The 14,175-nt window shown below is 52.5% G+C and overlaps 1 protein-coding gene across 1 annotated transcript; it reads right to left on the bottom strand.

The window, feature by feature from the left end:
• Nucleotides 1–653: 653 nt before the first annotated feature.
• Nucleotides 654–13,510, bottom strand: TBX21 (T-box transcription factor 21). The gene is made up of 6 exons (XM_066255482.1): nt 12,843–13,510; nt 3,799–3,953; nt 3,332–3,453; nt 2,656–2,814; nt 2,447–2,508; nt 654–2,219 (listed from the first exon to the last, which is right to left on the bottom strand). The coding sequence occupies exons 1-6, from the start codon at nt 13,331–13,333 to the stop codon at nt 1,601–1,603; spliced, it is 1,608 nt and encodes a 535-aa protein (XP_066111579.1). The 5' UTR covers nt 13,334–13,510; the 3' UTR covers nt 654–1,600.
• Nucleotides 13,511–14,175: the final 665 nt, after the last annotated feature.

Here is a 14,175-nt window from a genome sequence, read left to right as displayed (position 1 = left end):
CCCTGGCTGTTTGGCTCCGCGGTAGAGCGTTGGCACAGCGTGTAGAAGTCGCAGGTTCAATTCCTGGCCAGGGCACACAGGAGAGGCAACCATCTGCTTCTCCAACCCTCATTTCCCCCTTCTTTTCCTCTCCCCTCCCCCAGCCATGGCTCTTGTGAGTTGGCCCTGTGAGGGCACTGAGGACCTCAGCTGCTGAGCAATGGAGCAGTGGCCCCAGATGGGCAGAGCATCGCCCAGTAGGGGGCTTGCCAGGTGGATCCCAGTAGGAGCACGTGCACAGTCTGCCTCCCTGCCTCTCACTTAATAAAAAAAGAAATTAGTAACAATAACAATAATTTACACACTTAGTGCTTACTGTTTATCAGGCACTGTTCTAAACTGTTTTATGTATTAGGTTGAATCTTAGGAAAGTGCCAATATTTGGCTGTTTTTGACCTACAAAAACAGCAATTTCACGTGGTCCGATTTACATTTACTCCTTCGATCCTTGAACAACCTTAATATGAAAATGGAGAACCAAATTGCCACAAATGCAAAGAGAAATCAAGGCCGTCCTTCCCCTCAGAGCCCCACCCAGCCCCGCCCTGCCCCCTCACCCCCTCCTCCACAGGTCAGGATGCACACGGGCAGAGGGATGGTTCTGTCCCCAGACACCTCATGAGGTGGCATCACCATCAACCTGAGCACTGACGGGTAGGACGTTTGTTCTTGCTCTAACTCAGCTCACCCCCTAAAGAAGCCCCTCCAGATATCTAGGGGATACAGTTTCTTCAGAAATTCAGGTTCTGTTCCAGAGCCCACAGATCTACCTTGATGCACTTGCCATCTCCAGTGGGGTCCCCGTGTCCCCCACCCGGACACCAGAGCAGGATATACTTGACAGTTTCATGTTTATTTTCAGAAAGTGATGAAGACAAAAGAAATATATCCCGACACCACTCTCTGTACAATAAATAGCCACCCCTGTTCCAAAAAAAACACAAAAGAAGAAAAGCGCATACACACATAACCAACCCTCCCCAAGACATTGCTTCTGTGATGTGCACCTTCCCCCTCTTGCCAGTCCCTCCCTCAGGCCCCTGCTGTCTTTGAGTGGGTGGGGCCCAAGCCAGCGGCCCAGAGTCACCAGAGTCCTCTCCCTGACCCTGGCTGGCTGACGGTTATAAAATCCACACATATTTATTTTCAGATCAGGGATTAACATACACGCAAACAAAAATGCTGCAAGTTCCTCTAGAGGATGAGAATTAAGCCTCCACTTCCCCATCTGAACCCCCCACTGACCCCCTAGAGGAGAGATGCTCTTTTGTGTCCAAGACATTCCTGTTCTGTTTTCTGTTCTCCAGCTGGGAACCCACAGCTGGAAGCAGCACCAGGTAAATGACTGTAGTTAGGGCACAGGAGGGGGAGGGACGCTCCTTTCATCATGATCCAGCCAGTGAACCCCAGGATCCTTTTTGGTCCCCCTCTTTCCCCACCAACGACAAAAGCAGAAGGGTCAGAGGGGGCTGGGGACCGCTCAGTCCCGAGTCTGTTGTCTACAGTAGTTGCCGTCCTCCAACCAAATAACACTTTCTGTTCCTTTCATCATGTCATCTCCTCAACTGAGAAAATAGTTATAAAACTGGCCGTCAGTTTCCTTATCAAAAGGTGAAGGCGCCCCAGCAGGGGAGGAGCTGTCGCCACTGGAAGGATAGGGGGACACACGCCTCCTCTTAGAGTCTCCTTCGCCCAGGCCCGAGTCCCCAGAATCTGGACGGATGGGGGTGATCTCGGTCCACAGTGGGGTGGAGCCCTGGTCCTCTAGCCCCCGCCCCTCAGAAGCACCAGAACCAGGTTCCATGGGCAGAGTCCGCATGGGGCGAAACCAGCTGGCCGGACCCATCTTGGGAGGGTACTGGGGGGCCACAGGCCAGCCAGCTCCAGGTGCCAGGACCTCCTGGCCTCTGTAGTAGGACATGGTGGGCCCAGGGGCCGAGGGCAGGAATGCAGGTTTCACGCTGACTGCTCGAAACTCGGCCTCGTAGCTGTGGTCCCGGGGGGTCCCCAGCCAGTAAGGTTGGGGAACCACATCCTTAGGCTGGCCAGGAAGGTCAGGGTAGAAACAGCTGGGAACAGGATACTGGTTGGGTAAGAGAGAAGAATAGTGGTCTCCCCCTAGCAATTGACAGTTGGGTCCAGTTGGGGAGGGGACACTGGTGTCAACAGATGCATACATGCTGAAAAAAACAGGAGGCAAGGAGAGAGGTCAGGAGCACTCCAGGGCACCTATGAGACTGCCTGTAGCACATGTCTCCTTGGGGACCCTTCCTCCCTGCCCCACCACCCCTCCAGCAGCCACCCGCCTCTCCCATCCTCAGGGCCAGAGAGGGAAAGGTGCTGAGCACATGTCTAGGGGATCAAGAGGAGGCCTCTGCAAAGGGGAGCTGAAACCAGTGGCACTTACGACTCAAAGTTCTCCCGGAATCCTTTGGCAAAAGGGTTATTGTCAATTTTCAGCTGAGTTATCTAAAGAGAGGGAAAATAGTGTCCTGAGTCCCAAGTGTGGGGAGAGGAAACTTCTCCAATCCCTCCCAAGGGAGACTGGGGCCCCACTCTGCCTGTCTTCTGCTTCCTGGGCGCAGGCCCGCCCTCGGCCGCTGGGGCGGCCCTCACCTCGGCATTCTGGTAGGCAGTCACGGCAATGAATTGGGTTTCTTGGAAAGTAAAGATATGCGTGTTGGAAGCATTGCAGGCCGCCTCTGGCTCGCCATCATTCACCTCTACGATGTGCAGCCGGGGCTGGTACTTATGGAGGGACTGGAGCACAATCATCTGAGGGAGAGCAAGAAGGTTGTGGGGGCTGGGGAGGAGGGAGTCTGAAGGGTCCTCCACCCTGAGGTCATTGTGCCCATTCCCCTGCCCTGCCACCATGTAACTTCTCCCAGGCCTTCCAACTTCAGTCCCCAGCCCCTTGGAGGCACCAATTCTACCCTCTTGTCCCATTTTCTATCCTCAGATGTGACCAAGGTATTTTCACAAACAGGGCTTTTCACAGCATCCATTCCCTGGGAGCACAGATACCAACACTACACCCAGGATGGTACCCAAGCAATGGCAGCCAGGGATTTGGTAGAGAAACCCCCAAACTGGTTTGGCCTGTGTCAGCCTGAATGTGACATCCTGTCTGCCCTGAGACTCAGCTTCCTCCCACCTCAACCTCCCCTCAAGGTCAAGAGAGTCAGAGAGGAAGAAAAGTGACTCTTACAAAACAGTCTCAGCCTTCAGGCCACCCCTGTGGCCTGCTAACCCAGGGATGAGGGCAGGGCTAGCCCTTGGGGAGGAGTCCCACCTGAGTCACGTTGTTGGAGGCCCCTTTGTTATTCGTAAGCTTTAGCTTCCCGAATGAAACTTCCTGGCGCATCCAGTGGGCTCCAGTGTTGGGGGAATCTGGGTGGACGTACAGGCGGTTTCCTGTGGACAGTTAACCTGTTTGGCATGCAGCTCCCAGGGCCAGACCCACAGTGATAATGGACCTTCTTTGCCTGTTCTGAAAGGGCTGTCCCAAAGGATGTGAGGTGGGGGCAGGGACCAGATGAGGCAGAGCAAGGGGAGCAGAAGACAGACCACCGCGAAGTAGAAAAGATGACAAACAGAATGTAAGCGAGAAGTGGGAGGGGCAGGATAAGATGGAGTGGGGGGGGGGGGGAGTTAAATCCTAGGTGTCCGATGCAGGGAATTAAGGGTTCCTCCTGGATCCACCAGGGGGCGCCCAGTCTTGAGAAAAAGAATGCCCACTTCTCCCAAGTGGGCGCATACCTGGCATGCTGCCCTCCGCCTTTCCACACTGCACCCACTTGCCGCTCTGATACCGCCAGTGGTGCTGGTCCACCAAGACCACGTCCACGAACATCCGGTAATGGCTGGTGGGCTCCAGCCCAGCCACGGTAAATGACAGGAATGGAAACATCCGCCTGGGGAGAAGGAAGAGACCCACCAATTTCCATCAGCTCCCGAAGCCCAGACAGCCGCACCTTGTGCAAAGGCAACACTGGTGTGCTGGAGTCCGCACTCACCCCTCACACAGCCAACTGAAAATGTTCAGGAAGTTTGCCAGCCATTTGTAAAACAGGCATAATTTAAAATTAAGTTATATAAACTCACAACGAAATACATTACATTATAAACCAAGGTAATAAAAAATCATTACTTCCCCAAATTTTTACTACATTTTCCCATTATCTCTTCTGTTGAGGTTATTTACATCTATTGTACTGTCTGTGGAAATACTAGATAATGTGCAATACTCCATAACTTGTCCCAACTCCACAGTCAGTAATATCACTTGGGTAGCTTGAACTCAGCCACCATAGGAGTATTTATACCACGGAAATCAGCAAACACTATGAATTGGTATTTATTTATTTATTATTTTAGTGAGAAAATTGGAGGCAGAAAGACAGACTTCTGCATATGTCCAGACCGGGATCCACCCGGCAAGTCCACTAGAGGGTGATGCTCTGCCCATCTGGGGCCCTTATGTTACTCCACTGCTCAGCAACTGAGCCATTCTTTTAGCACCTGAGGCAGAGACCACAGAGCCATCCTCAGTGTCCAGGGAAAACTCGCTGGAATCAGTCAAGCCATGGCTGCAGGAGGCAGGAGAGGGAGAGAGAGAGGGAGAGAGAAAGAGAGAGAGAGAGAAGGGAGAGGGGTGGAGAAGCAGATGGTCAGTTATCCTGTGTGCCCTGACCAGGAATTGAACCTGGGACATCCACATCCTGGGCCAATGCTCTACCACTGAGCCAACCAGCCAGGGACAAATCAGGGTTTTTTGTTTTTTGTTTTTATATGTATATACAGGGACAGAGATAGAGTCAGAGAGAGGGATAGATAGGGACAGACAGACAGGAATGGAGAGAGATGAGAAGCATCAATCATTAGTTTTTCGTTGCGACACCTTAGTTGTTCATTGATTGCTTTCTCATATGTGCCTTGACCACAGGGGCCTTCAGCAGACCTGGTAACCCCCTGCTCAAGCCATCGACCTTGGGTCCAAGCTGGTGAGCTTTTGCTCAAGCCAGATGAGCCCGCACTCAAACTGGCGACCTCGGGGTCTCGAACCTGGGTCCTCTGCATCCCAGTCCAACACTTTATCCACTGTGCCACCGCCTGGTCAGGCCAAATCAGGGTTTTTAAAAATGGTTTTCTTTCAGATGGTCAGTTGCTAGACTTTAGCTATACTCCATTGTCTGTAACCTTTGCTTCCTAGAGGAAACCAAAGCCTCAAGTCCCCACAGGGAGTTCCTAGGTCCTCAGCCACAGTCCCCCAAGCCCTTGGTCTGGCAGTTTGACATCATCTTCTCCACTGTGGCTCTCACGGTGCTAACACACTCCTAGCCTCATGGCACCCATCCACAGGTCTCCCTGCCCCATCCTCCTGGGCCTGATGTCTGTAGTATAGCCTGCCCCAGGCCTGGGTCTCCAGAGAAGTAGCTAAAGTCTTAGGTGGAGCTTTCCATCAGCCTGAAAGAGGACTCTATTGAGCACAGTCCTCGTGCTCGAAATACTGGTACCAGGGAAAGTGGAGGAAGTTGGTGTTGGGAGGCTGCGTTATTGGGCCAGAGTAATAAATTCAGAGAAAAGAGCACTCCGATATCATGTCCACCACCTTCACCATAACTGCCGTCCCTACAAGCACCACCTCCACCATCAAAACCATCACCTACCTCTGTATCACCATCACTACAGTATCCATTCCATCATCACTACCGTCATCACAACCAGCACCTCAACCATCACCACAACCATCAACTCCACTATTATCATTACTACCATGACCCCCTCCACCATCTCCACCATCACTACGATCACCACCTCTGCCAGCACCAGTGCCATCATCGTCTCCAGGGGCTCGTCCTTTCTCTTCGAACACAAGCAGGAAGAACAGAATTTTCAGGATGTCAGAGTTACCCTCATGAGAATTGCTTTTCATTTCCATACACTTCTCCTCCTATAAGAAGTTCCATGGGATAGGAGGAAAGGCACTGGTCCATGAGTGAGGAAACCTGGGGAAAAGTGAGATCCTAGTCCCCAGAGGGCCCCAGAGAAATACCTTTAACAACCTTGGGGATGTCTCCTGGGAGTGGATTATTATATTCCTCGCTGCCTCAGACTTTCCTGGGCTGAGATCAAGAGACCTACTGGCCTTATGATCTTGGACAAGTTCATTGTCAAACCAAATTTCAGTTTCTTCAACCATAAATAGAGATAGTAACTCTTGTCTATATTTTCTCTGACTGCTGTTAAGAAGCTCAAAAGATCCTGACCGGGCAGTAGCACAGTATATAGAGCATTCGCCTGGGACACTGAGGACCCAGGTTTGAAACCCTGAGGTTGCTGGCTTGAGTGTGGGCTCATCCAGCTTGAGCACAGGGCTGCTGGCTTGAGTGTGGGATCATAGACATGACCCCATGATCACTGGCTTGAGCCCAAAGGTCACTGGCTTAAGCCTAAAGGTCGCTAGCTTGAGCAAGGGGTCATTGGTTCCCCTGAAGCCCCTGGTCAAGGCACATATGAGAAAGCAATCAATGAACAACTAAGGTGCCATAACTATGAGACAACGCTTGTCATCTTTCTCCCTTCCTGTCAACCTGTGTCTGTCTGTCTATCTTTCTCTCTCACTAAAAAAAAAAAAAAAAAAAAAAAAAAATTCAAAAGATGTGAAACTCAGATCACCCTCTCTCCCATCCCACCCCATCCCACCTTCTTCCAGACCCAGAGTTGTCAAAGCCCTAGTCTGGCTGCCGGACCCTGAGCAAGAGTCCAGAGTTCCAGTTCCAGGCTCTGGGTCCCAGTCGGCAGGCTGGTCATCTTGAGAAGTAAAAATGAGGAATGAGGTGATCGAGAGTGGGAGAATATTTTCAACCCATTCTTTCTACCAACTCCTTCTGCGATGGTGGTCAGGCCACTCACACTTTTCCTATATGGTCATTGGTTCCCATCCAAATCTCTAGGACCAAAACCAGAGAAGGGAACATATTCATTGAGCTTCTACTTATGCAGCAGACGGTTCATTGAACCAATCCTTTGAGATATAAAATGTTATTTCCAATTTTATGCTTGAAGAAAACAAGGCTTGAAGAGGTTCGGTGACGGCTCCTTGTGGGGACAGCAGAGCCTGAGTGTCCTGACTGCAGAGCGCAGGCTGCGGTCTCCGTCCCTCCATCTCGCTTGTCGCTGGTGCAGGGAAATGGAGGGCACACAGGCAGAGGATGGCGAAGGGCAGAGGAGAAGGGAGGTCTCAATTTCACCCTAAAAGTCTAGAATCACCACCAGCTGGAATCTCAAAATAACCCCTGATTTACATGACACTTTGCTGGAAAGGACAGGGAGTAAAGATGGGTCTGGTGTCAAACTGAGACCCCCACACACAAAAGACCACTGACCATTCTGTTCTCAGAGGACAGAGGACAGGGACCAAGACCCCAAATTCCACTGCTGCCCCTAAAGACCACCCTGCCTTGAAATATTCCTGGGGTTATGGTTGAATCCCTCCCCTCTCCCAGACACCTCCGACCCATTCCAATTCACCTCCAAGTACAAATTAAAAGGAGACGGTTTTCGTCAGTCACGTTGGCAAAACGTTTCAAAATTGGTAATAGTCCACGTAATGCTAATGGGCTCGTGGGAAACCTGGGTCCTCTCATACACTGCTGGTGGGGGTGTAAGTTGGTACCAACGTTTAGGGGGGTTCTCCGGCCATGCCTTGTGCCTATCAAAATGTAAAATGCGCTCCGCAGTCAAGGGGTCCAGACCCACTTAATAGAAGTCAGACAGCCATTAACAAACAGCCAAACACAAAGCAAAGCTGTTTTCAACTGCCGTAAGAGAAATGAAGCCAATCGGCCCAAAATAAAACAGCCTTAAAACTAAAAACATGTTTGAAAGATTTATAAAGTCCCTGGAACTGGGAATATAGAGAAGGGAGAACCCCAGTGGATGAGGCTGGCAATAGAGGGTTGTGTGGGACTGAGAGTGTTTTATCAACCCCTAACTTCACACATATGTTCACAAATGCAAATGGAGCTACTTAACAGGAGACCTACCCAACGTTATCTTAATTATAATAATCAACTAATCACACCCAGAAAAGTGGGGATTGCCAGCAATTAATGTACACCCACACACCCACACACACAGCCTCTCTCTTCCTCCACTGAGAATGTCTCCGGTTAACTATTATATGCTTACCAACATATTCATAGCACAAATACAGTGTCGCACAGAAACACAACACAAGCCTGGGGTGGGTACCATCCGGCACCTCAAGTCTCCACAAACACACAAATTTGAACATTAAACTCTCCAGTTAGCCAGTCCATCAGTTTGTCCTCAATTTCCCCCTGCCAGCTCCACCTGAGCTGCCTGGATCAGCCTCTGGGCCTGGAATCACCGCCTGCTCCCGCCCCACTCCTGCCCATGGTGGAGAGTGTGAGTGTGCTGGTCCATACTGAGTGGTGGGTCTAGGGGGGGAGGGAGAGGAGGGATCCGGGAACAAGTGAGTCAGCTCAACGCAAAAGGCTGTGGGGCTGTGGGTGGGTCCGGGCTGGAAGGATTTTTCAAAAAGGAAGAAGGCCGTGGGTGATGTGGTAGTGACTGGCAGGTCACTGGAACCCATGAAGGGAAGGCCAGCCTGCCAAAGCAGAAGGACAGAAAGGGAGCTGTTCTCTGAGCCCAACTCTTGCTTTTCAGAAGCCAATAGTAGAAAAAAATGGCCGTCAACTTCCCAGATCACTGGAGCCCAAGCTCAGATAAGGGGTGATTCAGGGCTGGTGGGACTGAATTGGGGGTGGTGTGCCCTCTGTCTCCTCCATCCCACCACAGGACCCCTGAGGCCTGGTCCAAAGGGAGGTCTCAAAGAAAATGGTGAGAAGTCCCTGCCCTCGTCCAAAGGGGAGCCCGCAGTGTCCAAAGTGGGCCCTCAGGGAGGGGGGCAGATCAAAAGCATGAGGAGTGTAGGACAGGCAGACATACTTAAGAAAGAGTCAGGGGCCTGACCGGGTGGTGGCGCAGTGGATAGAGCGTCGGACTGGGATGCGGAAGACCCAGGTTCGAGACCCCGAGGTCGCCAGCTGAGTGAGCGCTCATCTGGTTTGAGCAAAAGCTCACCAGCTTGAACCCAAGGTCGCTGGCTCAGTCTGCTGAAGGCCCTCGGTCAAGGCATGTATAAGAAAGTAATCAATGAACAATTAAGGTGTTGCAACGTGCAACGAAAAACTAATGATTGATGCTTTTCATCTCTCTGTCCCTGTCTATCCCTCTCTCTGACTCTCTCTGTCCCTGAAAAAAAAAAAAAAAAAAAGAAAAGAAAGAAACAGTCAGGGAAGTTTGATGATATTTAAGCATTTCTTTTTAGGTTTGCTAATGGTATCATATTTATTTTATAAAAGATGATTTTTAGAGGTGCATAAAGAAATATTTAAGAATGAAATAATAGTGTCTAAGAATTACTTACTAATTCTTTGTTTGTTTGTTTGTTTGTTTCATTTTTCTGAAGCTGGAAACAGGGAGAGACAGTCAGACAGATTCCCACATGCGCCCGACCGGGATCCACCCGGCACGCCCACCAGGGGGCGATGCTCTGCCCATCCTGGGCATTGCCATGTTGCGACCAGAGCCACTCTAGCGCCTGAGGCAGAGGCCACAGAGCCATCCCCAGCACCCGGGCCAATGGAGCCTTGGCTGCGGGAGGGGAAGAGAGAGACAGAGAGGAAAGCGCGGCGGAGGGGTGGAGAAGCAAATGGGCGCTTCTCCTGTGTGCCCTGGCCGGGAATCAAACCCGGGTCCTCCGCACGCTAGGCCGACGCTCTACCGCTGAGCCAACCGGCCAGGGCCTTACTTACTAATTCTTTACACCATCACCAATATAGCTGCAGACCAGAGGGGTAGAAGTGAAGTGAGTGAGGATAAAGGATAAGCAAGACTGGTGTTGACAACTGTTGAAGCTGGGTGTGGGTTGGTGGAGGCCGTTACATTTTTCTCTCCACGTTTGTATGTACAGTTGACCTTTGAACAACACAGGGGTTAGGGGAAAATTCACTTATGACTTGGCTCCCCCCAAACTTAACGACCAATAGCCTACTGCTGACCAGTAACCGAAGCCTAATGGATAACATAAACAATCGATTAATACATATTTTATATGTTACATGGATTATCTATTGTATCCTTATAATAAAGTAAGCTAAAGAAATTAAACTGTTACTAAGAAAATCGTAAGGATGAGTAAATGCATTTATAGTATTTATTGAAAAAAAATAGGTGTATAAGTGGACATGCTCAATTCAAACGTGTATAGTTTGAGAATCAACTGTACTGGAATTTTTCATAATAAAAAACGGTAAGCGGCCATGGCCGGATAGCTCAATTGGTTGGAGCATCATCCCAATACGTAAAGGTTGCTAGTTCGATCCCCGGTCAGGACACATCTAGAAACTGATGTTTCTATCTCTCTCCCTTCCTCTTTCTCTGAAATCAATAAATTAAAACCAATTTTTTTGCCTGACCTGTGGTGGCACAGTTTATAAAATATCAACTTGTAATGCTGAGGTTGCCGGTTCAAAACCTAGGGCTTGCCAGGTCAAGGCACATATGAGAAGCAATTACTATAAGTTGATGCTTCCCGCTCCTCCCACTGCCTTTCTCTCTCTGTCTCCTCTTCTCTCTCTTAAAAAAAAAAAAAAAAATCAATAAATAAAACTTTTAAAAAATTTAAATAGTATTTTTTAAAAAGTAAGTGTATGGCTATAAATAAGAGACAACAAAACTTGTCAAGAGAGAATTAATCAAGAGCAACATAAAGGGAAGAAGGAGGTCATGGGGCAGAGATGGACACCCACACTCAGAGATGTCCCCCCTGAGATCCCTCCCTAAATAGCCTGTGGGCACACCCGCAGCTGGCCTAGTACCCAGTCCTGAAGTTCTGGCTGATGCTCCGTCCACCGCATCTCTCGAGACTGGAGGGGCCAGGGCCTGGCAGCAGGCTGTGGGTAGAGCCAATCCAAGCCCTAGAGAGGAAGGCTTTCTGACCACACACAGGGTAGAGGCCCAAGTTCAGGTCTCTGTGCGACCAAACATAAGCCACTTACTGTCCTTGCGCCTCAGTGCCCTCATCTGTATAATGGGGAGACCGCTTGGCCTACCTCGCGCACAGAGAGATAATGGAAGTGAAAGCACTCTGAATGCATCAAGGCCTTCGGACACTGTGGGTGCTGTTTTTACTCCTGGCCGAGGGAGAAACCCAGGCAGGTACCATCTGGGTTCTGGTACCAGTTCTGCCAGTGATGGGTGTGTTGTGTAACCTCAGAAGAGTTTCTTACTGACTCTGGATCTGTTTTCTTGTCTGTGGACAAAATCTTCTGGGTTCCCTCCACGTCAGACACAATGAAACTAGAAGCCTGAGTCAAGCCTTGGTGTACCCAGAAGGGCTAGGGTTGAGGGGAGCAGAGAGGAATTATCAGAAAGCTTGGAGATGAAGGTTGTACCCTTGAAGAAAATGCCAACTTTCCTGGGTCCATCCCAGAGAAAGAGGAATAGCTCAGCAATCTGAGCCAATTGTGGTTGATGGACAGGTCCCTCAATCCCAGGCCACCCCACAGAAAGCATCAGGAGGGAAGAATGTTCCAGCAATGCCCAGATTGAATGCCAACTGCCAAGCCCAGCATGGCCTCTCCCCTCATTCTCCCCAATTCCCATACTTGGTATACACTCTTCAACACTTCCCAGGTCCACTGAAGCCACAGCCCCTTCACAGACAGGTCCTTGCTGGTCCCCTGCTCACAGGGCCCCCCCTGGGAAAGATGGGTGCACACTCTAACATGCCAGACAGAAGCAAGGCCCGCTCAGAGTCTTGCCTACTAAACAAATACCACACAAGTTGTGAGTTTCTCTTTCTTTCTCCACACAGGAGGCTCAGGCCGGAAGCAGCACCCTCAGCACCAAACCCTACCTCACACGTACTGAGCCCAGGGGGCCCTGAGCCGTGGGTTCCGCAGGCTGGACCAGTGATTATGTGGACAGGGTTGTGGATAGGTTTTCAGGGAATAGAGCTCAAAGGGTGTGGGACTGCCTGCCAGCTAGGAGCCATGGGTTAGCCTCACCTGCTTGGGCCCATGCGCATTTGTGCCCTCTGGCAGGATCCGGTTCCTGGGAGGGAATCTGTGTCCCCCACAAACTTTACTAACCCCCCAGCACACACGCACCCCCCCCCAGACATATGAACTTAAAGTACTACCGGAAAGGAAACTTGGCGACCACATCTCCATGTCACCAAATCCTAGTCTTACCGCCCTCCAGAGCTGATCTGTGGACAACAGCAGCAGAGGGGACGGGTGAGGTGGGCACTGGGAGACGTGGGCTGGGTTAGTGACGGCTATATTGCAAGACTGTCCTCTGCCTCCCCCTCCACTTCCCCCACACGGGCTGAGCGGTGTCCTGCCCCGTCAGACCCACCTCAGCTCCTCCCCTGCCCACTGCGCCGGGCTGACGCAGAGAGTGGGCACACACCAATTCTGGGTGTAGCCCGAAACACCGTTCCCCCAAACCAAGGTAACTTCTCATTGCACCCACTCTCATCCATCCCCCTCCTGAGTTCTGCCTGATGGTGTCATCTCCCAGAACTTTTCAATACCAGCCCCTCTCCCTCCCTGCAAAATCTAGATCAAAACGGTGAGGGACACGGAGACCCTAGCAACGTCTGGACAGAAAAAGAGAGAGAGACACAAAAAGAGAGAGAAAAGCAAACAAACAAAACCCGCGTCCGAGTTCCGGGCGAGCGTCCGGGACGGAGGCGCCTCACTCACCGTCCCTGTTTGGTGATGATCATCTCCGTCTGGTGCTGATTGAACTTGGACCACAACAGGTGGTTGTTGAGCGCGACTCGCAGCTTCCCGGACACCTCCAGCCCGGCTGGCAGCGCGTAGTCCTCGCGCGGCCCCGGGTAGAGCGCGGCGCGCGGGTCCGGGGCCGCGTAGCCGTCCCCAGGCTGGTAGCCCTCGGCGCCCGGCGTCGGCGGGAAGGGCTCGCTCGGCCCGGGGAAGCCGGCGGCCTGCGGCCGGGGCGGGTAGGCGTAGGCTCCGAGGAAGCGGGCCGGCGGGGCGGGCACCAGGGCGCCCCCGGCGTAGGGCGCCCCCAGGCCGGCGCCCCCACGACGCTCGGCCGCGTCCTGCGCGCTCGGCTCTGGGTAGAAGTAGCGGCTCTGCGGGTCGGCGCCGGGCGCCCGGCCCTCGTCGCCCGCGGGCATCGGCTCGGTGCCGGTCAGCATGTCTCCGCAGCCCCGCTCCACGACGCCCATGCGGGGCGGGAGGGCACCTTCCCGCGGCCGTCGAGGGCCGGCCCCCTCGGCGCGGGGGTGGCCCAGAGAGTCGAGCGCTTGGCGGCGGGGCGGGGCGGGCCCCGGGGGCGGGGGCCCCACCGCAACCCGGGTTCGGACGCCTGGGTCCTGCGTCCGCGGCCGGCGGGCGCGGCAGCTCCCGGGCTCCCTCTCCAGCGGGCCGCTGTCACTAGTGCCGCGGCGCCTTTGCAGTGGCTTTATGAAGCTCTCTGGATCCTCTACACCCGCCACCTCGGCCCCGCCCCGCCTCACCCCGCCCCCTTGGCTAATACTTGGTAAATTCTACGCTGGCGGCTAGGACTGGAAGGCCCCCACGGTGTAGACGAGCGAGTCCCCGCGCGCCTCATTCACGCTTAAAGACTTTGCCTCCTGGGAGGGTCAGCCCCTCTACCAGACACGCCAGCCTGTTTCTCTTCTCTGGACCCTCGTGGAAATTCCACCCACTTTTGAAGGCTCAGCCCCTCCTGCGGGAAGTCTTCGTTGATGGCTTAGATGGGGCTTAAAGCGCCTTCTTGCAGCACTTGCAGGCTCAGAGCCACTTCGACCATGAATATTCAATAGATATTCATGGCTGCCCACTGTGTGCCCAGGCTCTGTGCTGAGAGGCTTTGCATGAAGCGTTCCTGCTCTTTCTCCCGGTTGGTGGCCTAGATGGGTTATGTCAGGTGCATCTCGTTTCTCTGGGTCCAGGGCAGAACTTTAAACTGGTTCCTTGGGGAACACCTGACGACAGCCTCGCACTTGCAGGGCCCTGGGCCAGGCTGGGTGCACAAAAGCTCCCTCACCTACGCATGGCACCAGAT

The sequence above is a fragment of the Saccopteryx bilineata genome, chromosome 2 (assembly GCF_036850765.1).
Source record: "Saccopteryx bilineata isolate mSacBil1 chromosome 2, mSacBil1_pri_phased_curated, whole genome shotgun sequence".
In the NCBI taxonomy this organism is placed as follows: Eukaryota; Metazoa; Chordata; class Mammalia; order Chiroptera; family Emballonuridae; genus Saccopteryx; species Saccopteryx bilineata.
Note: the sequence above shows the minus strand (reverse complement) of the source record. Positions and strands in the feature narration are given on the sequence as shown.